The sequence below is a fragment of the Columba livia genome, chromosome 11, assembly GCF_036013475.1.
Source record: "Columba livia isolate bColLiv1 breed racing homer chromosome 11, bColLiv1.pat.W.v2, whole genome shotgun sequence".
NCBI classification, from domain to species: domain Eukaryota; kingdom Metazoa; phylum Chordata; class Aves; order Columbiformes; family Columbidae; genus Columba; species Columba livia.
Genome location: NC_088612.1, coordinates 12,767,817 through 12,789,849, shown reverse-complemented (window position 1 = coordinate 12,789,849; position 22,033 = coordinate 12,767,817). Strand labels below are relative to the sequence as shown.

The following is a 22,033-nucleotide window of genomic DNA, read 5'->3' as shown; positions in this document are numbered from 1 at the left end:
TTTCATGTTGGTTTGTTTTTTGTTTTGTTTTTTTTTTAATCAATCGTATTTTTTCTTTCCGCTCGCCCTCCTCACGGCCCTTGCAGCCAACGATTGACAACCAGGGTGATACTTTATCCTCCCAGACGACAGCGCCTGGAAGGGTGGTGCTTCCCCGCAGACTACAATCCCAGCATGCGGCGGGGCCCGCGGCAGGGTGCAATGCGCCTGCGCGGTGCGGGTAGGGGCCGGGGCCGACCGCGCAGAATGCGGCGGAGGTGGTGAGGCCCCCACGGGGAGGGGGCGGGAGGAGGGAGAGTCACTTATAAATGGCGCCCAAGCAGGACCCCAAGCCCAAATTCCAGGAGGGTGAGTGCGGGTGGGGGGGCTGGGAGCGACGGGAAGGGGGGGGCCTAGGGAGGGAGCTGCGGCAGGGAGGCGAGGCCTGGGGGGCAGCGGGCTGGGGTGGGGTTGGGGGGGCCGGGGCTGCATCGCCCAGCGCTCGCTGCAGAGCCCGGCGTTGACCTCGCTGCTGCCGTCTGTGTCGCTGATTTTGTGGTGGTGGGTGCGACAAAAAGAAACAAAGGAAACACTTTAAATGGGGCCGAAAAAAAACCAAAATCCTGCAGCTGTTTGTGAGGAGGCGCAGCCCGAGGGGATGTGGCTGCGGCGGGGACGCTGCGGCACCAACGGGCCCGGGCGGTCAACAGCCGGCCCCGCGTCCCGGCCTCGGGCTCTGCCCGCGGGGCGGCTGCCCCGGCTGTGAGGCCGCTGGTTATGGTCCCTCAGCGCAGAGGGTGATTTGTTTTTTAGCTTTCAGTGCTCAGCCCTAGAAACGAGGAAATAATGAATTCCCGTAGTCTTTATGTCTCTTCCTGCTCCTCACCTTTCCTACCAGTGAGACGTGGGGCCTTCATATCCTATCGCCAGCCATTTGAAATGTGCTTCGTTTTCTTGCAGGCGTGAACGTTTATTGATATTAAAACTGTTCAAATCTCCTGCATCTGTCAGGTTTTTTATTGTCTTCAGTTTGAACCGTGGTTTTTATTTACTGTTCCTCAACAGGGCGCTCAGTTCAGGATCCTTGTGCAGGAGCCATGGGCAGTATTTGGGCTACAGCTGGCAGTTGTGCAATCCATATTTACGATAAAGCACCAGATATTTTTTTTTTTTTTAGTCGATGAGGATTATGCTTCTTCTGAGACTTATTTTGCATACATTTTGATTTTTTAGGTGATGGTTGTGGTCGATACTAACATAAGTAAATTAAAATGCAAGACAATGGTAAATGAAAGCCTGTTTCACCCTTTCTACCACTTTGGCTTCTAATCAGGACTTTCCACACAATTGTGATTTATCTTTAAATGTGCATTTTGCAGAAGAATGGCTGGAAACAGGCCATCCTCGGTCGCCTATACAACCCTGCAGTTGTGTGTGCTCCATGGCTGCTTGTGGCGGAATGTGTTCAATCGTGCAGCAGTGTTCTGTGCTGTGCGTTAGCAACGATGGTATTATTAACCTGCAGAAATAATCAAGATTTTAATATACGATTCATATTATAATAATTAATGTGAAATCAAGTGAATTGGAGACACTGAAGTAGAATTCTGGGCTAAAATTATGTTCACAGCTGGAGGAATATGAGCAACCGAAATTTAGTACAGAAGTTAAAAATTTTAGGCTTTTTTCCACAGATGCAAATGTGTTTGTGGTCTCAGCTGTAACAATGAAAGGGAGAAGAGTTTTGTGAATAAGGCTTCATGCAAACCTAAAACTTAATGCTTTCTTGTGGCCCTTCATGGCATAACAAATGAAAATAAATTTGATTGTAGATTTTCAAGCCACATGTACGTTGAAGAGCAGTAGGTAGACTTAGAAGTTATCCATACAGTGTTCTTCACAAAGCAAAGGGTGAGGAGGAGACTGAATTTATTATGGAAATGCGTAAGAGCTAGAAAAACCTAAATGTCAAGCTAGAAGTACGAGTATACTCCTTGAAGCGAAGGGACCGATGTTTTTGTGTCGGCATGAGAAACAAGATCAGCATTGGGGATGAACGAAGTTGTAGGTACTTCAGGTGTTGGCATCTTGATGCTGGTATCTCTTTAAAGTGAGTGCAATATGTGTGAAGAGTCTCAGATGTCAAGTTCAATTTTTGGGCTCCTTAAGGCAGATTTTTCATCTGTGTTGTCTGCTCAGAAGGTGCTGGTTAGCCTGCAGCTCCCACATACCTGGCAAGGCTTCCCTGGTAGGTGTATCCTCGATCCACAAATTGAGAACCTCTTGTTTCTTTAAATACTTTGTGTGTAAAACACTGGGAGGAGTGGGCAGTTGGATTCTGGTTTTGAAGAGCAAAGTAAGATTTAAAGTGGAAGGTACTTTTCAGCCTACAGCCCCTGAACTGGTCATTCCTGAGCTGCTCATGAGGAAGAAGGTTGTTACTGGTGAGACAGCGCGTTCCTGCAATCCTTGCCTGCTTTGGGATTGGGTCAGTCCCAGCCCGCACGTAGTGACTGTGGCAGCTCCCTGCTGTCCTGGTGTTGTGCAAAGGGTGCCGAGAACTGGCTGTGTGCTACACCCTGGAGTGTTACACACCGTTTGTCTCTCTGAAAATGCAAGGTACTGCAGCTTTTGAGAAGGAAACATCTGTACTCAGATATCCTGTGTTAAGTACATTCAAATTCCCACAATGTCACCACACAATAAGACCTTGCTATTGAGGAGGAAAAAAAAACAGACTGAAGAACAGTCTCTTCCTACTTAAAAACCACAAAGTGAACAATTTTTCTTGCTGTTGCACAAACCTGGCATTCTCCTGTCCCACAAGTCGGGTGGGGAAACAACATTGTGGTCTTGCTCTTCCTGACTTCATTGAACGGGCAATAGCAGGTGGTGACTGCAGGAAAAGGAGCACCGGGAACACTTGCTTCCCTTTGTGTCAGAAGCTTAAGCTGCAGAGGTGACACCTCTTGCGAGCGCTGGTTTCCTTCTCTGAATCAAAATGCAATGTCATGGAGACTAATGAATCCCATACAGCAAGATGGTTTTACCTGCTTGCTGCTTGAGTGCTGAGGCTGAAACAGTGTTTGGGTGTCTGCATTGACATTCAAGGCTCTGAAAGTGTTTTCTGTGCCTGCCTTGCAGCAGGATGCAGGGGTGTCTGTAAGTTGGGGTGGCAGTGGCTGAATGTGTGGGCAGGAACGTAAGTTTTGGTACCAGTTGTTTGCTGAAGTCACCAGCCGTTCTGCAGAACTCTGGGCAGGCTTGGACACAGTTTGCACACAGCTCTGCTTGCGTGAGTGCTCTGCAGGGAGGTTCTTGGATCCTCTTTTGTATGAGGGTGAATTTGCTTCTCAAATACCAGCCTGCTTCTCAAATCAGTAACTGCCTTAGAATTAATCCAGTGCCAACCTGGAAAGAAATTCAGTGTTGTACTTGATGACTTTTATTTTACAGAAGTGGCACATTGGTGGTGTTCTAAGACATTTATCTGCAACTTTCTTTCAGGTGAACGAGTGCTTTGTTTTCATGGACCTCTCCTTTATGAAGCAAAGGTATGTGTGGCTGCTTATTGCTGCAGGTGGTTCTGACTGTTCCCCAAGAAAATAAGGAATTGTCAGTTTACCTGCTGTGCCTCACTAGGTGGGATTAAGGACTGAAACTAAAATGAACATAAACCTGAAAATGTATGAAATAGTTTTAAATCCTGGAGCTCTATATTACAGAAGAATTTCACAAAACCCCCATGCAGCTATTCTGGTGAACTGCTAAAGGTTGGGGAGGTCTTGTGTGTTGAACATCGGATACCCCTGTGTTCCCAGAACACTGGGAAGTGTTTGTGCCCAGAGGACATGGTGCTGATGCAGTCTGGGATTCCTCAAAGTGTAAGTGCTGAGTACTGCCAGTGGCCTTCAAACGGGACAGCCCTGCAGAAGGTGATGCCGGGTTAAAGGCATTCTCAGTGCCATTCTCAGTTCTGTCTTTCTACCTGTGGAAACCATGCACTACAAATTTGTGACTTGGAGGAGTATCCTTACTGTTTCTGCTGCAGACCTTTACAACTGTATGCCAGACTGTAGGGAGATTTTGTGAGGGATACTTCTGCATCTGAGTGGTGTTGTGGAGTAGTTAGAGCCACCTCTTTATGTATGTGCTCCCCCTTGTAATGGTCTCACCTTAATAGCAGTAGCCGAGAAAGTCACTGTATTCATAGGCCAGTGGTTTGATGGAAATAACTGTTTCTATTTACCTCATGTTTACATTCTTAACCTAGAAAAAGACCTTACTGCAACTCTTTCTACTGAATATAATGCTCCCTCTGTGGCTGTAGAGATCCATATGATTTATTTGACTCTGGAAGATGCCTGCTCAACCAGCTCACCTGTGTGTGAGGTGGGGGCTGCGTGTGACCCAGCTCTAGGAATGGCTCTGGCTGCCCCGGGCCAGTGAGCTGGCTGCTCCTTGACTCTTCTGGTCATCCTCAGGGCTCTGATCCTTCTCCTGAACGAAGGTGGCCCTTTGCATGGCTGAGCAGCATTACTTGTTAGTCTAGCCCTTGTGAATCTGTCAATAGGCAGTCACTGGTGTCAGGGAACTGATCTCTGCTGTGAAACGGCTGTGGGGATGTTGATCTCTTGCATGGAAATCTCTGCATGCATGAACTCAAAAGAGCAAAACTCACTTGGATCTTGTTCTCATTGGCACTGACCAAGCTTTCTTCTCTGTTCCAGTGTGTAAAGGTTGCCATAAAGGACAAGCAAGTGAAATACTTTATCCATTACAGTGGTTGGAATAAAAAGTAAGTATTGCATAAAATGAAAGCAGTATTTCATTTTTCTTGGTGGGAAAATGCAAGCTTTGTCAGTTTGAATGCAAGCTTGATGGACTAGAAGTACTGTGTCCCTGTGAGGAGATTGCTTCTGAAGTGGACCCAAATGATTTGCATACATAAACCAATTATTTATAGTAACACAAAGAAAATATTGCATAACTGATCCCTTCCTTCAGAGCTTTGGGTGTATGGACAGACTAGCTTAGGGTGTTAGTAGGGTAATGGGAATGTTTTGTAGCATTGTTTGTTGAGTTTGAACATAGTCACTGTAATTCTTCCATGGCAGAAACACCTAGTACAAAAACTTCCTTGTTATGTGTTGGTAGGATAGGCAACCCCTTTTGAGGTGGAGGAACGCTCTCTGCTCAAATACACAGTGTTCTTTACTTTCATAGCACTTTTGGCAGCAAGGTTTGGTAGCAAAGATTTGGAACAGCCTGCCTTAGTGAGACTGTGCTCAAAATGGGAAGGGCTGTCTGAGTCCTTCACAGAAGCGGATTTAGCCTATGTTTCAGTTCTTCCCTCTCATGCTAAGGTAGAGTTAGAGATACTTGTCCGTTCTGCAAGAATGGTAGAGTTTTAGGTGAGGGATTTCTGAAGAATAAAGACGTCTCCATGAAACAAAAGTTCAGCCTGTTAAAGGTGAATACTTTCCTGAGATTATAGCATTTATGTACTTGTCTTTTTGAATTCTGTCACTAGGTTTTGAATTTGGGAAAAGTGGGGATTTTTTTCTTAGCAATTAAAGGCTTCAGGTCTTCAGAGTCCAGGAGCCTTCCAGAGAGCACTTTTTCTTGTTTTGTTTGATTTTTCTTTCCTTTCAATGCTGCAGACTCTAGAGTGAAGACTCTTAGTCACTAGTACCTTCAGGTTACTGGCATGGCTAAAAGTGGAGCTTCATGTTTTAATATGCACATTTTTACAATGCATCTGCACACCCTCCCTGCCAAATGGACAGGGAAATGTTTTATTGTAAACACCAACAGTTCCAGGGAGGGTAATTGATTGCTGTGGTGGCTGCTGTTTGTTAACAACGCAGCATAAATGAGATACTTCCTCTTCTTGTTTATCTCTGAAAGGTGCCATAAATGATGTTATGACTCCTGCTTTTCTTGCTTGTGCTGTTTGAGTTTTTTTGCCTTCAAGCTTCCAATTAATGACATTAAAAGTGGCATTGCTGCAAGATCTAGACAGCTGGGGCAATATGACTCCCTAATTTTGGTTACTATAATTATGGTCCTTTGTTACTTGTTAATTGCTCGGCTTCTTAACTTTTTTTTTTTGCAAACATCAACAGTTAGGATACCAAAAAAGTTTCTTCATCATACAGTGTAATGTGCTGCATGGTTATATAGCACTTCTTTTGAAGGTCTCTTACAACTGTATGAGGAGGAGTGAGATAAGTGGCTTAAACATCTGACTGAAGCACTATCGTAAAAACATAGTGTTAGCAGGTGTGCAGCTGGACAGGTGTTTCTCTGGAGTGCTGGGATGCTAAACTTGCCTTAATGCTCCTGAAGGCCTGTACTAGTGTGGGTTTGCCAGCTTGATGGCCCAAGACTGGCAGCTGTTGCCATGAAATGAAAATGACACAGAACTCTATAAGGAGAGCTTTAACTTGGGTACTTTTGAATAACTTGGCCACTTTTAATGTGTTTTCTTTGAAATAAATTCAGATTGTTCAGATAAGCCACTCTTTGTCAAAGTGGAATTCTTGCTCATAATGGTGATTTCCCCAACACCTGTTCTCTTAAATCGTTCACTTCAGATTCTTCAAATATTCATGCCATCTTGGTTTCCTTCACAGACAGAAATCAGAGCTCTTCTTCTTACAGTAAGATCTTATTGCTGAATTTGTTAACCTGTGAAATGTTGGAATAGATAAAGGAAGCTTGTTTTATAATATTGTTATGGCTACAGGTGTCCCATAATTTAATAAGTGTAGAATATGTGTTTTTTAATTGAGATGCTTTTTTAAATTAAAGACAGTCCCCTCCCTCCTAAATTGCCCATCCTTCTAGTTTGGAAAACTCTTTGGAAAAGACTGAGGGTTGCACTTCCCTAGAAAAATCATTGCAGCTTCAGTCAATGGGGAATGTATTTGGTGATTCACACCTTCGGTTGTGCCAGTCCGTGACTTGACGCAGAGCAGAGTTCAGTCTCAGATTCTGTGAAGCTTTTAATTGACTATTGCATGTAGAATACAATTATGTAATGTTTTTGAATGATGGTTTGATTTTTCTTGTTTCAGCTGGGATGAATGGGTTCCAGAAAGCAGAGTGCTCAAATACGTGGATACCAATTTGCAGAAACAAAAAGAACTTCAAAAGGCCAATCAGTGAGTATTTTGTTAGAAGTCCTTGTCAGTATTTTTTTAATAGAGCTTCAGTCCAACAATCATATATCAAAAGAAGTTAGTGAGTTTGGGGCAAACAAAAAAGCTTTCAAGAAATGTTGATATTCATATGTTAATTTATTCTTGAGATGCTTTGGCTTACAGAAGTGTTCTGATCTTTGTCCTCTAGCAGCTTAGAAAGAACAAGCTGCTACTTGGTTTTAAAGTGGTGACTTGATGTTTAAGGAAGAGTGGGTTGCTGAAACAGAGGGGCAGCCTGACACCTTATACGTCCTGTAATGTGGAAATTACCTGCCTAAAAATGACCCTTATGTAGTATCCTTAAAATCTATTGTGCAGTGGTAAAGATCTCAGACAGCTCCAGGATGTCTACTAATAGCTTGATTTTCATGAATTCTCATCTTTTATTTCTTTAATGGAAATGTTTTTACTGAGAAGTTGTTCTATTTTTCAGCAGCAGTGTCTTGCTTCCATGTGATTCAGAATAACAAGGGTGGTGGGAGGGCGAGGAAATGGGGTTTTATACTGCCAAGTTTTGTATGCAGAAACTTAAATTTTCTTGATAGAGTTTAATTTGTTCGTGCTCATAGCACATACTGATTTGCAAAGCCATTTATTAGACATTCTCTAAATGTTTTGCATAACCTGCTACCCTTTGAGGGAAAATGAGCTTTTTTTTCCATTAAAGTCTTACAAGTTTGTGTGTTGTTTTTTTTGTTTTGTTTTTGTTTTGTTTTTTTGTTTGGTTTTGGTTTTTTTTTTTAAGGGAACAGTATGCAGAGGGGAAGATGAGAGGTGCTGCTCCGGGCAAGAAGACTTCTGGTCTGCAGCAGAAAAATGTTGAAGTGTAAGAAGTTTTGTTGGTTTTGGGTTCTTTTTAATTTAAAAACAAACAAAACCCCACCCAAAAAACCTCCCAGATTTTTGCTTGTCAGTTTTACAATTGATCTTTAAATAGTGTATTTCTTAGAATGGTCCTGCAGGCTAAACTACATTACTTCTGAGGCAACCAGTACAAAAGCTGAGTTTCACTTTTGTGATATCAAAAAGGCCTTTGTTCAAGTATTTTATTAAAACTGCCTTCTTAGACTGTGCAGTGTTTAATACTGCATCAGGCTGCTGAGTAGACACTACTTCTGTACTTAATTTTGCACTCTGTTCCTCTGAAATCAGTGAACTGACACTCAAAAAATGGTGAGTCCTCTTAAGACTTGTGTATCTCAGTGGAATTGGTTTATATATAGAATTTTTCAATTCTTCCAAGCTGTGCAAGCACTTTTGAATAAAATCCTCAAAATGCCTTGACCTCTTACCATACAGGTGTTAAAACTGCATTTCAGGAGTCTTGTTTTGATTTTTTTTTTGACAAAACTGAACCCATATGTTATTCAGAATGGTTTTGTATCTTAAGAGACCAGAAGCAAGCTCAGACGTTTATTAGAAAAAATAATGTCAGGATGTAACTGTCAGACTTCTTTCATTCCACCCTTTTTGGCTTTTGGAAGAGGCTTGTGTGGTGTGTAGATTCTCATGCAGTCAGTGCAGATCTGCTTGTGTGCCATGGAACTTCTGTTTGGGGCAGTGCTTAACTTCATCATGGAGATGGTCACGACTAATGAGATGTTTTGAACTCCTGCCTTCATTTATGATTCTGGTCTTTGAGGAAGCTGCTGAAATGACATCAGTTCCTAAGAAGTGCTTTTGGGAGCAGCCTAAGATTTCATGTCTCATTTAGGGGCAACTTTATGCTACAAAATATGTATCAGTGATTTGAGAAGTGCAGCAGCAGTGGGTACAGTTTGTTATTCTAGATCTGAAGGCAGATTTCCCTTTGTGGTTAGTCGGGGCCTGGCCAAGGCTGTATGCTGGCCCTTGGTCTCTGGAAGGGGAGTCCTGTGGGCTGGCACGCTCACCTGTGGGCTGTTGCTGGAGATTCTGAGGGGCTTTACTGCCACTGGTTTGTGCCCTGTCAGCTTGGGACGGGCCTCTGGAGGGACCTACTCACCTGGTTATCTTCATTTGGAAGTGGGAAAAATAACCCAACCCAAATATCTGTTTAGACAGCTCCTAATGAATGTCATTAAAATCTATCCAAACCAGATCTAAATTATGACCATTACTAATTTGTCTGCTTCAGGGGTTGTTGTACCTGAGTCTTCTTGCACTTTAATCAGTGAGAGTAGAATTAATTTCATGTGTAACTTTGACAGAGGTATTGATGACTCAATTATAAATGGCTGCAATTTGCCCTGCAGAGAATATCCCAGCAGTACCATCAGGACGCGGTTCCCTGTGCTCACAGCTTTAGTCACTGGGTAGTTCAGACTGATTGCAGGGGAATGAGTTGTTCTCTGAGTAACTACGAAATGTCAACCTGTGTTTGAAATTGAAGTTGCTTTAATGCTCTCAACCACACCTAATACTGTTGTGTTCAAGGGAGACCCACACAGCAAAAATTACTTCATCTTAAGCCTCTGTGTAACTCTAAAGCTTGAAGGCATGTTACTGGGACTGTCTTTACTCTCTGGTTTAAACCAGGTAGGGAAAGGGAGCAGCTTTGCTTTTTACTGTCATGAGCCTGGGTGGCTGTTTCCAGCACAGCGAAACAGACAGTAAGCTAATTCCCTGAAACTTCTATTTCATGTTGATTACAAAAATGAATTGCTTGATGGTGGATTTTCAGAGTTGTAAAGGGGAAGAAAGAAAACTATTGTCACTGGAACAGCAGTCTTGCATTGTGGAAGTTATTTGTGACAGGGTCCTGTATGCTCATTGCACTGATCTTGCTCCTTGTCTCTAGCCATCACCAGCATCCAATGCGTCTTTCTAAATTAGACCTGTGCTGCTGCTTTCAACAGTCCCATTATTTTTCTTCCCTATTTGGAGACTGAGGGAGAGGAAATACTTTGACTGACCCCAGCAGCAACGCAGGGTTGTGATGCCGATGTATTATTGACCAAACTACTGCTGCTCGCATCCTGCTTACAGCTAAAGGCAAGATGGCTTCTGAAAAGTCTCAAAATACAGTTCTGAAATGAAACTTCTGGATTGTTCTCATGTTGTAAATCTAAGGTCATTGCAGATACATAAAGTACTGATGGTGGGGAGGGGGAGAAAGTGATCATGAAACTATTCTAAAGGGTAACATTGTCAACCTATTTGAGCCTCAAAATTTACCTTTTGTAGCATTCTTGGAGGATCTATCAAAGGGAAAGGTAACTTTTAGTTTGAAACTTATTCTTCAGATAGTCAAACAATAATGGGAAGGAAATAACAATGTAAGCACAACTTACCCTCCAGGAATGTTCAGTAAGACTATAATATGCTGCTAAAAAAGGTAAATTTTTGAATCTTAAATAGATTCTCTTTAAGGCTAAACACTAGGTCTGACATTCTTTCCTTAACTCAACCCCCATTGTGCCTAGATTTTTCAGACGAGATGGAGCGCATACAGTTTGCTGTTTGGAGACGCCTACAATATCGACGCGGTGAGTTAAGGATGGATTGTCAAACCAGGATTTTCATCCTGAGATCCAGATCTTGCTTTCATACATTTCTTTTAGACTCTTAAAGTCCTCAGTTGTCATAATGTAAGCTTCAGTAGTAGTTCAGTTAACAATTAGATGTACTGCACTATATAGCTTTGTGTTTTGTTTTTTTTAAAGCCAGTATGGACCACCAGTTTCTAGTTTCTCTGAAGCGTATCCCTTTTCAGCTGGGCTAGGGTGCGATGTGAGCAGCCACATGCATTTGGTGTGGCCACTGGTTAACAAGTGGGGGGAAGCTGGTTTTAGGTGTCTGGAACTGGCTGGTTCTAGAAGGTTCCAGCTGCTCTGCATGCTCACTGGAGCTGGAGTTCCACTTCCATGGAAGTCGGTAACAAATTGCACCATCTTCTGCATGTGGGTCACAAGGCTGCTGCCACAGATGGTGCCTGAAATGCCTGCTTTGAACTTGCTCCTTAATGTGCTATATGTTTATTGTTGGCTTGACTCTGTTCTGAATAACTGTGCCTGTAAACTGCAGCAACTGATTCAAAAAGCTTGTGAGAGTATTTGTAAGCAATGTTTGATCAAATAGAAATATGCATGAAATGCAGGTTGGGTACATTTGTTTTTTAAAGTAACTGTTCATCTTATAATTAGAAATTATCATAGAAAAAAAAACTTTGTATGGTTATAGCAGGCTGCCAAAAATGAAACACATCATTAGAGATACTGACTTCTCTAGGCTGTTTTATATGTAGCTCTGCTGAATTCCAGCTTGATGCTACATATTGTGGGCCTAATATGATTAACTTGCAAAAAAACAGTAAACTACTGGAGTTAACAGGTTCTTGGAAAATAAGAAAGGCAACTGAGTGTGTTCTGGAGGGAAGCTGTGTTACTGACTAGCAAATTTGAGAATAGTATCTGTTTTGAAATTCTATATATGCAAACAGTCTCAAGGGAGCCGCTCTCAAAACAGTATCTCAACTTGGGGTTAATTATTTTTCTTCTAGTAGAAGTCTTGTTTTTAGAAGTCTTGTTCTTAATCTGAACATGTTGCTCAAAAGCCTGAGCTCCTGCTGTCCCTGGCACAGCCCGTAGCTCTCACGAGCTGCTTCAAGGTCCTCTAAGTGTCCAGTGACATCTGAAGATCTGCATGCCAGGCTGTGCCAGCCGCTCCAGCCCTGTCCTGCCGTCTGACGGTCACTGGTACCGTCTGTTTACAGAGGATCAAGTTAAGTCTACACTAGACTGATGCTCTCCCCAAAATACCCTTTTTGCTTCCAGCAGTCTGTAATTAAGAGACTTCAGAGCTGTAGGCTGTATCTGTGTGATGGGTTTGATAACCCTGTGTAGGACTGTCTTATGTACTGACTTCTGAACCATTTGGACTTTCGGCACCTTGTGGCACCATGTTTTAATTTTTAATTCAGTGCTGTTTTGGAGAGGGGAGGAAAGAATTACTCCTGTAGTTTTAATGTCTGCTGCTTGTTTTAATGTGTCTTGAGGAAAGATTGATTAATCAAAGAACTTCACCTTTTATCACTAGTGATAACTCTGCCACATTTCCCTTGTCTCCCTGTCCAGCTCTCAACCTGAGCAAGCCTTGGGCTGCCTGCTTACTCCTGGTGTAGAAGCTGTTGTAACTGCCAGCTGTTCTTTATTCTTTTTGCCCGTTTGGTTTTATTGCGTGCCTTCTAAGGTCGGGTTGCCTGATGAGGCACGGGAGCCATACATGTATATAACCCAGACTTTGATCCTTTCGCTAATAATGTTCAAGGTTTAATTGATCTGGGTAGGGATCTTCCTTCTCACAGCTGAGTTAGTGACCGAGCTGCTTGAGCAATAGTGTCTGATTTCAGACTTTTTTCCAACATAATTATTTTTCACATTTCAGTCTTTTTTTTACTGCTAGTCACCTGGTATTAGGAAAGACCTTATGACTTCATATAGCTCAGTTACAGCTGTTTTATCAGTAAACGGGCACCTAATCTCCTTTTTCTGGCATTTATACCTGTATTGAACTCAAATGCCTGAGCCCAGTGGCAGTCGCCTCTGCTGCTACCTTTGTCTTAACCAGCTGTTGTAGGGAGGTTCGAACAGACCTCTAAGTCATGTTAGAAGGCACATGGATTTGGGGAGAGTAAAATACTTGTTGTTGTCCACAGCATTTTTATCTACCTGGCCATGGGCTCCTAACTGTTGTTGAGTAAGTGAACCTTCTGAAGTGTTGGTTTTTCCTGATGTCATTTGTCTGTGTTGAATTCCATTTTTTAAGCTTTTTTTTCTACTGAGAGTCCTATCGCCATGTCTTAGACATTCCAGTTTAGACCTCTAGGCATTGGCACCAACTCTTGTGCACAGATTGCTGGCTGACCAAGGTTCTATAACAGAAACTTGATTGTCTTTCTGCTGGGATGTCTGTAGGAAGGTGAAGTGCAGTCTTTGTCTGTCTTCTGTGGCATCCTCCTTAGTCTCACATTTTGATCATGAACATGGTCCTGAGTTGGAAACTGAGGCTGGAAGCTCACCATTATGCTCTTGTGGCATGGGCTGCTTATTTTCCTTCAGTGTCTGTCAGCTTTGACATATAGTATTGTTCTGTGACCTGTAATAGTTTGTTTTCTACAGATTATCTTGTTTCTACACAATTTCAGATGGTTATGTCAGTAGTTCATTTATTTTTGGCTTTCTAATTCAGTCTCACACTTTGATCCCTGACACTTGAATATTCTTGTTATAGCTGAGTGTTGCTCTAATCAACCCCTGCAGTGAGACTGGGTTCGCCCCTCAGCAGACCTGCTGGCTGCCCCGGCTGCTTTGAGGAGGTAGCATCTGAGTACATGCAGAAACACAGGACTTGAAATATAAGGAAATCTGAGGAATGAGGTGGGAGAGCACAAGCAGCTGCCTGGAGTGGTTTGTGCCAGACTCTGTGCTCCAGTGACAGAGATGTGGTTTACTGTCTTCATTGCAGTAGTTCTTTAAGTACTTCATACTGCCTGTCTGTTCCAGTTTAAGACTCTGCTTCTAAACTAATGCTTAACATTATTTTTATCTTGTGATTTTTGAATTCTAGAAAGAACACAGTGTTCCTCCTTGTTTACTCTGGGTTTGGAAGACTTTCTCTTCAATGCGCAAGTCCATTATCAGTGACTTAACTTGGCAATTGTTCCTTCTTGGAAAGAGATGATCTTTATTCTGCTTTATTCAGGCCTAATGCTTCTTCATGACTTGAAGCTTGAAAAGAGCTTTAATCTTCCTATCTTCAGACCTTCCTAGAAACTCTGCCTAGTTCCTGACCCAGATAAATGCAGTTCAAATCCTGAATGCACAGTCACTTGAAATAGTGGTCAGTTTCCAGGGAAATAATCTCGTACTGGTAAAGAGTTTTATCCACACAATCTGCAATTTTTTTTGAGAGGTTTCACTGGACTCCTGTGAATAGTGAGCAAATTGAAACATGACTAGTAGTACTCTCAATTAACATTTTCTGAAAATGGTTAGTAAATATACAAAGTCCAGATAGTAACAAACACCTGTTAGGACAGTTTAATTTTGTCATTTATGCTCTTGAGCTATCAGAATATTTACATGTTGTGTGCATTGTATTTCCAGTGCCATCACAGTTTTTGGAAGTACAGCTCTTCATTTGGAATAAAAATAAGGGCTAAGGTTAGAGACTTTAGAGAAGCATGAAATATGTTAGCAACAGTAATTGTTGAGAGGAGCAGTTGGAAGTAGATAAATACTAGGGTCAAGGTCATTTAGTACTGGTCCAAATGTTTCTAATAAGTGGGCAGTGTAATTATGATCGTCCTAAAAACCATGATGCAATTGTAGGCAGTCCACGCAGTTTCATGCATAGAACTCTGCTAGTGCTATTTCAGCTTCCCTCCACTGCTGTGCTGGTGAAACTGTGTGTTTTCAATACTTAACTGGAAGTTAATTCAGTTGATAGAAATGCTGGGAATTATCAGATAAATTGCAATTTCCTTGTCCCATATTCCGTCTCCAAGTGATCCCTGAAATACGGAAATAAAACACCTACAAATCTAGTGTAGCTTTGCAAGAGCACTTGGAAAGTGCAAAACATCTGTAGATATTACTTGCGTCAGTGTTAGTACCGGTTTTAAACACTTGTGTTCTTGGCATGCCTTCTGGGGTTTTGTAGGTTTAAATTTTATGATTCCCCTCAAAAACGGTGACTTGTAACCAGTTACATGTAAGCTCTTGTAGTATCATAACTGTGATGCTAAACCATATCTGACATTGCTTTCGTGTGCTTTTATCTAAATATTTGGTAAGACCACTGAGTATTTACTTGTTCTGAACTTAGTGGACAGTTTTTCCAGCTTTCCACTTTTGATTCTTTAAGTACCACTGTCTTTATATTTGCAATAATTCGTGTTCTTCTTGCAGGAAAACAAAAAAGAACAAACAGAAAAGTAAGTATGTCTTTATTTTGTTTATAGATGGATATCCTTAGTGAAGGAGTCTTAGCTGGAATAAGACCTTAAATCTGTCTAAACCACGATGACTTACTATCACCTTGTGTTGTTCCTCTTGCACTTTGATGTCCCTTCCTCATGGTCAGGAGTGTGTACTTTTCTGCCTTAAACAAACTACTTGTTTGGGTCTGTTGTGAGTTTGACCTCTCGCAAATTAAAAGCGAAGCGATATCTCTGTGGATCTGTTGAAATAATTTCATAAGCCAAGTTTATGTTTTCTTGTTGAGATGGAGATGTGACATAACTGCAAAGCTGAGTTGCTAGTTCCAAAACTACTTCTGAAGAACATTACAGATACTGACCTGTTGAGGTTTTTTGGTGCAGAAACCTTCATCTTCAGATAAATGTAAATATGGCAGCTTAAACTGTCATAAATATGTAGAATTTCCAGAATACAAGTAATATTTACAACAAACAAAAAAGTGACCTGAGAGAAATCTGAGTCTTGCTTTTAAGTCCTTCTTCTATACCCTTTTTAGTGGTATTTCTTACTGATTTACCAGATTTCATAAGCAGCATAGTGTCTTTTTTCTGTGCAGCTCCAGGAATTGGAGAAGGGAGCAGTACCAGTGAGACTCCTCAGCCTCCAAGGAAGAAGAGGGCTCGAGTAGATCCAACAGTGGAAAGTGTATGTATTTCTGGTTCTCTCACAGAATTTTTGATAGAAAACTTCTTGCTTTGCTCAGAAATAGACAGGGATACTCTGTCCTGCGGTGTGACATGTTACAGCTTGCAAAGCTAAGGCTCCCAATCTGAACTATTTCCTTGTTCCCTGCAGAGCCTGCAGGAGTTACTGTAGTAATTCCTCAGTCCAGTGCTGTATTTCAGTTGTAAAAACAAGGAATATGGGTGACTCTTTGCTTGGACAGTTATATGAAAGCAATTGGTCTGGCTGCACTTTTTTCAGGAAGAAACATTTATGAACAGAGTTGAAGTCAAGGTGAAAATCCCAGAAGAGCTGAAACCATGGCTGGTAGATGACTGGGACCTGATCACCAGGCAAAAGCAGGTAATTTGGCAACAGAACCATCTGGCCATATATAAGCGAGGACACTAAAACTGGAATTTCCTATCCCGTTCAAGTGCAGAGCAGTGCAATCTCCTGTAGAGCCTGGCAGCAGCCTGATGGCTTCCTTGGCAGTTGTTGTTAGTTGGATTTTAACCACAGGTCACCTGTGAGTAGGACTGTGGCTCAGCAGAGCTGCGTGTAGGTTTGTAGCATAGACTTAGTCTAATCAAGCATAAGCTAGACAGGCAAATAATTTTAAAAACTTAAGCTTTAAGCATGGTGTTCACTTTCTGCATGCTTGGCCTGCTGACATGTTTTGAACAGCTGACTTAGTTGGTAGAGAACTGGTCTGTAGGAACACCACGTGATGCATTTTTACCTGAGGTCCTTCCTGCCTTGTTTATGTGTCACTCACTGCCAAGTTCTGCAGGTATCTGGAGTTGTTCTGCAACTCTGACAAAAGCTGCTGCTTGGGATTGCAATTCTTATTAATAACTTCTGCCAGGCTGGATCCATATAAAGCTTCCTAATACAGTAAATTAAACTTTGCTTTCCATTTTAAGAGTATAAAACACTTTCATGATCTTAAAGCATGAATGGCTTGTTTCTTGTATGAAATTAGCAAGAAGTGTAGAAGACAATACTGTTAAACTGTTAGATATTGTTAGACAGGCTGCAATTGCATGCTCTTACTGCTGCTCCCAGGTACTCTTTCTGTTCTTGCAATCCCAGACACGGGAAAATCTTGTTCAAGTCCTGTGTGGATAAGACTGATTTTTCTTGGTGAATACAAATCTTCAACTTGCATCAGCAGCAAAGGTCATTGAGCACTGCTGTGTTACACTGACTCCAATTCTGGAGAATTATTTTTAATTTTTCTCCCTTGGATGTCTTCAGACTGCAGTGCTCTAGAACTGGACTGCATGCCTCAAAAAAACAACCCTGTGTATGTGAATTTGCTGTGCTACTGAGCCTTGCTGCACACAGCTGAACTAGTGCCTGTGGGTACAGATATGTGCATGGTGTTAAAGCTGGAAGTTAATCCTCAGGGAACATTTGTCTTCAGTTCTGTGAGCTCTGATGTAGCTGGGACTCCACTGCGCAGGCAGCGACACCTCCCCATGGGTGCCAGCTGTGAACTGGGGCTGCAAGTGGAGCTGCACACAGAGTGGGTGGATTGGTCAAGGCTGCTGTTGTAGCTGCTGGGGCAGGTCTGCAGGGGCACGTGCTTTGCCGCGTGCCTTTGCTTCTTGGGGTCACTTCAGCAGTTTGTCAGGTTGTTATTGAGCAGCACAAATGTGTCATGGAAATATGGATGGAGTCACTCTTCTGGGGTTTTTTTGGTACGCATAACTAAAACAGTCGGGTGTTCCTTTAACACTTAACCTCTTAACCTGTTAATCTTATTCTAGAAGTGTCCTTATGTGCGTTGGCGTAAATTTAGCATGCAGATAGAAATGTCTGCATAAATTGGACAACTTGTATTTGTTCGGTTTTTCTTCTTGTGTAGCTCTTCTATCTTCCTGCCAAGAAGAACGTTGACTCCATTTTAGAGGATTATGCAAACTACAAAAAATCACGGGGAAATACTGATAACAAGTAAGTAGTGTCATTTCAAAGCTTAAATACTTTTTTAGCTGTTGTTGTTGGACTTGTATTTCATGGAAAATGTTACAAGGTTGTTAAAAATGTCCCAGCCCTATGTCCAGCTTTATGTTCCAAGACAAAGGATGATTGAGGAGTTGAGAAATCTTTGACAAGGTAATTCAAGAATGCAGTTCTGCTTTCTGGATATTATTTCTGCTTACCGCACCTTCCCTAAGCCTTTTCCTAAAAGAAGCCAATACAAGCCGAGTGAAGAGTTCTCCACCCCTTCACTCTAGCTCAGCTTCCTGTGTTGGGTGAAGTAAAGTCATTGGCACTTGCTCTGTATGAGCTCAACAAATGATCCAAAAAGCTGCGTAGCAGATGAGCAAAGTGTTCCTGTTTGGGGGGACCCTGGTGAAGGGAGAGGGCTTGGGGATGGGGACAGACAATGATGTGTGAAAGAACGAGATGGGCAGAGCTAAGATTCTTATTTGTAGTTACCTCAGCAGTTCAGCCCTGACAACAAACAAGGTGTGTTTATTCCTGAATGAAGCTTTCCTGCTTTAAAGGGAGATAAACTAGAAATGTGAAGTTATTTTCTTCCCTTCAAGAGAAAGCATATCATTGACTTGTCAGGGTGTTTTAACATTCTTTTATGTAATTCTCTGTTCTGAATTTGTTTGCAGGGTGGAGGGAGGGTTGTACTTCTCAGATATGCAGTGCCACTGTTGATTCCTGTACAGTTATTCAATTAGTCGGGACGTTGGAGGCCTGTGGGAGTGTGGTCTGGAGAACCCTGGTAGAAAGGGGCAGTGCCCTAAAATATTTGGTGCATGTCCCTTTCTGTTAAGCAGGAGTTCAGTCTGATTACTTAAAGTACTATTGTACTCTGAAGCTGATGTGCAGCTGGGATTAATTTAGGTTGAAAACACCAGACCTGGTAAGTGCCCTCAGTTACTGTCACTTTGAAAGGACTGCTCCAAGAGGTAATTAAAGTGAACAGATGACTAAATGCAAGACACTTCTTGGTTTGCCTAAATTCTTAGTGAGTCTAGGACAGGACATTTCAAAGGAGATCTTGAAATGCTTTACTCCCTGCAGCTGCATATTTCAAGGTCTCCAGGCAAATTTCCTTTAAAATCTGAAGGCTTGTAAAAGATCTTTGATTTTGATGGACTCACTAAGAAAATTATCTCGTGTCTATCCAGTCTCTAGAACAAGACTTGCAGTGTTGTCTCTGTTTTCCAGAGAGTATGCAGTCAATGAAGTTGTGGCTGGCATTAAAGAATACTTCAATGTCATGCTGGGAACTCAACTGCTGTACAAGTTTGAGAGGCCCCAATATGCTGAAATTCTAGCAGATCACCCAGATGCTCCCATGTCTCAAGTCTATGGTGCCCCACACCTGCTGAGGTTATTTGGTGAGTAAGAGATGGAAGGAGGGTGGTTAAAGCATTCAAATTCTTCCTCTTCCTGTGCTGAGTCTTGGTGGGTGTGAACTGCAGAAACCAGACAAGCAGCTATGAAACATGTCTCATTCTTTCTTTACTCCATGTACCTAAAACGTTCAGAGCTGTTCAGAGATTTGGAATGGCAATGGATTTTTGACAGTCTGGTCATTTTTTGTGAGCTTGTACATAAGGAATAGATTCCTGGCCTGCTTTTGTATGCTACTATAAGGTTTTAGACTGTACTGAAATACTTGTTAAAGTTGTTTATAACTAACAAGCTCTATTTCTTGTGAAACAGTGCGGATTGGAGCCATGCTAGCTTACACTCCCCTGGATGAGAAGAGTCTGGCTTTGCTCTTGAACTATTTGCATGACTTCTTAAAGTAAGTATTTAAGTCTTTCAGCAAGAAAGAAAAAGTTCAGCAAGTACAGGCTGTTGTAACATGGCCTGTTTTCAGTGAACAATTGTTATAAACCATATCTATTATCTTGGGCCTGTGTGCAGCATCTTTGCTGAAGATTGCAAAGTTTTCTCAAACTCTTCTGTCAGGAACATGAGTAAGACTGGTTTTAACTTCTCTCCAGTTATGCTGAGGTTATTCCTAGTTCAACATGTTTACGTAACTATTAGTCCGCACTTTTAAACTGTCCCAAGTCTGCTACTTGTTTCAAAATAAATGTTGAAGCATTTATTTGTAGTTGCTATAAAAAGCAGATGACAGTTACAGCAAACTATTAAATTATGCAATAGTTACTCAACAACATTTGAGCAGATGTTGAAAGCTGAACTTTACCAATGTATTTCTGGGAGAAACTGTCATTGTAGCTTTAGTGCACTGCAGTACCTGTGGTGGTGTGGACATGTTATGTTCAGGATGAAAACTCCACCCTAAATAATACAAGACTTCAATGCAAGATGTCTCTTGGAAAAGAAAAAAATCAGACATTTGATTTCAGACAGGTGACCCACATCTGTAAAGAACTATGGAGGCACTTGCTTGGTTCACCTGTAAATGTTTCCTGAATGTGAGATTCTGCAATAGAACTAAACTTCAGTTTAGTGTCTGAGGAATTGTACCTGTGTTCCCCATATAAATGTGCGAGCATGACTTTAGCAGCTCCCATGCATCTGTGCCACACTGGAGGAGCTTTGTATTACATACACGTGTGTGTAGGGCCAGGAGTGTGTCTTGGAACTGAGCTGTGCGCCAGCTCCCAGTGTCCTGCAGCTTCCTGCTGTTGCTGCACTGGCAGATTTTCTTGGACAAATTCACTAAAGCTGTAAACTTATTTCTCCATAACATAATTACAGAAGAAAGAGGAGTGTTCTGTATGTTTTCATACAAGGCTTTAGTGGTCTATGGATAGTGTTTGGAAATAGAGATTTGTAAATAATCAGTATCAAAGCAATAAGCTGTTTTGCCAGTAAATACAGTTTTTCTCTCTGTGTGTTTGCATACGCTGTGAGAAGCTGAAAGAAAACCCTCAGATAATCCAGGACAGCTCTGCAGTAGAACTTGAGTGGAGCAGCCTGATTTCCAGGCACGCTTGCCTTGGACTGGTCCTAGAGTAGATCAGGGTCTTTTGGGTAAGTGTGAAGGACACTCAGGTGCTGAGGAGCTCTGGGCTGTACGGGTGGCAATGGGAAGCCTGTGCACTGACCAGAAATCTGAGGAATGGCAAATAACGCTTCTCTGCCAGGGCACTGAGGCGGCCACTGCTTAGTTTGCTGTCACCATTGTCCCTTTGGCCACTTCAGTTCTCTCTTTGCACAGACAGAACCTCATGGTGTCCTTCTCCTTGCCTCTACCCTTTTGAGTACAATCAGTGGTAAATCACTTCTTGGCCCAGCAGCTGACTGAACCTCACATGTCCTTGGAGCTGGAGTTGCTTCATGACTTGTTTGGAATTGTTTTTTTTTTTCTTTTTTGGCACAAGCTATCAAATCTTTAATTGCCTTACACAGCTGACTTTTTAGTATAGATACGTGTTTGTTTTCTACTCTAAAAGTAATGTTTTATGGTCTCAGCAAGCACCTAACGATTCACTCATGTGATGCTAAACAGTGGAGAGCTTAGGCAAAAAAAGTAATTTCATCTTTTTATTATTTTTGATAGGTATTTAGCAAAGAATTCCTCTGCATTGTTCAGTGCCAGTGACTATGAAGTAGCCCCTCCTGAGTATCACCGGAAAGCAGTATAACGCTGTGCTGCCGGGTGGTGACTGCATCCCTGTAACACTGTCCTCTTCTGCGTCTTGTTCTTCACCTTTCTATTGCACATGTCTCTATTGCACAAATTATGTAAACATGATGTGAATAAAGTTGTGTGTTTAAAACAGAACTGGCATTTGTAAGTTCTGAAGATTTTCTTGTCCTGCGATGGAAGCTTGGAGTTGAATGGGAACTCTGGGGTTTCTGGCTTGCTACTGTTGTTTGCATCAATGGAATGTACAGAGAATGCATTATGGTATTTCATTGTATGAACTCTTCAGTGCTTGTGGGTCTGTTTTGTCGTTAAGATTTGCTTCACTAATCTGCTTTATTGTGTAGTAATGACAAATGCAGGTTTAGACCTGTGGGGTTGTGATCACCTAGTGTTGGTGCTATTGATTAGTCTGACTTTCAAACCCATTTACCTTCTTGGTGTTGGAAGTAAAACGTTCAGTTCATAAATGTATGCTTTTATTTAGGTAGTTGAAGGACTGTGACTTTTATATTCTAACAATAGAAAAATGCATTATCATATCATAGTGTCTTGGAATTGTTGGTTTTTCACACAGCTGTTTTACAAATCTTCAAATAAACTTTTTTAATTTGAAA

General features: G+C 41.9%; 1 protein-coding gene across 6 annotated transcripts; it reads left to right on the top strand.

Moving 5' to 3' along the window:
* Positions 1-177: 177 nt before the first annotated feature.
* Positions 178-22,033, top strand: MORF4L1 (mortality factor 4 like 1). 6 transcript variants are annotated; one of them, XM_065076837.1, is made up of 14 exons: positions 193-348; positions 3,487-3,533; positions 4,710-4,777; positions 6,618-6,644; positions 7,062-7,148; positions 7,933-8,013; positions 10,592-10,654; positions 15,077-15,102; positions 15,705-15,793; positions 16,073-16,174; positions 17,685-17,773; positions 19,010-19,182; positions 19,511-19,595; positions 21,330-22,033. In XM_065076837.1, exons 1-14 carry the CDS (start codon positions 309-311, stop codon positions 21,412-21,414), a joined length of 1,062 nt encoding a protein of 353 aa, XP_064932909.1. In that variant the 5' UTR covers positions 193-308; the 3' UTR covers positions 21,415-22,033. The 6 variants fall into 6 exon arrangements, with proteins under 6 accessions (XP_064932912.1, XP_064932914.1, XP_064932909.1 ...); XM_065076836.1 differs by having other exon boundaries at positions 6,579-6,644; XM_065076840.1 differs by lacking the exon at positions 6,618-6,644 and having other exon boundaries at positions 178-348.

Bases quoted from the DNA above. Each gene is read 5' to 3' on its own strand.
- MORF4L1 (XM_065076836.1), top strand. From the start codon at position 309: ATGGCGCCCAAGCAGGACCCCAAGCCCAAATTCCAGGAGG. The intron at 349-3,486 runs GTGAGTGCGGGT...ACTTTCTTTCAG, and splicing joins CAAGCCCAAATTCCAGGAGG to GTGAACGAGTGCTTTGTTTT. The intron at 10,655-15,076 runs GTGAGTTAAGGA...TTCTTCTTGCAG, and splicing joins ACGCCTACAATATCGACGCG to GAAAACAAAAAAGAACAAAC.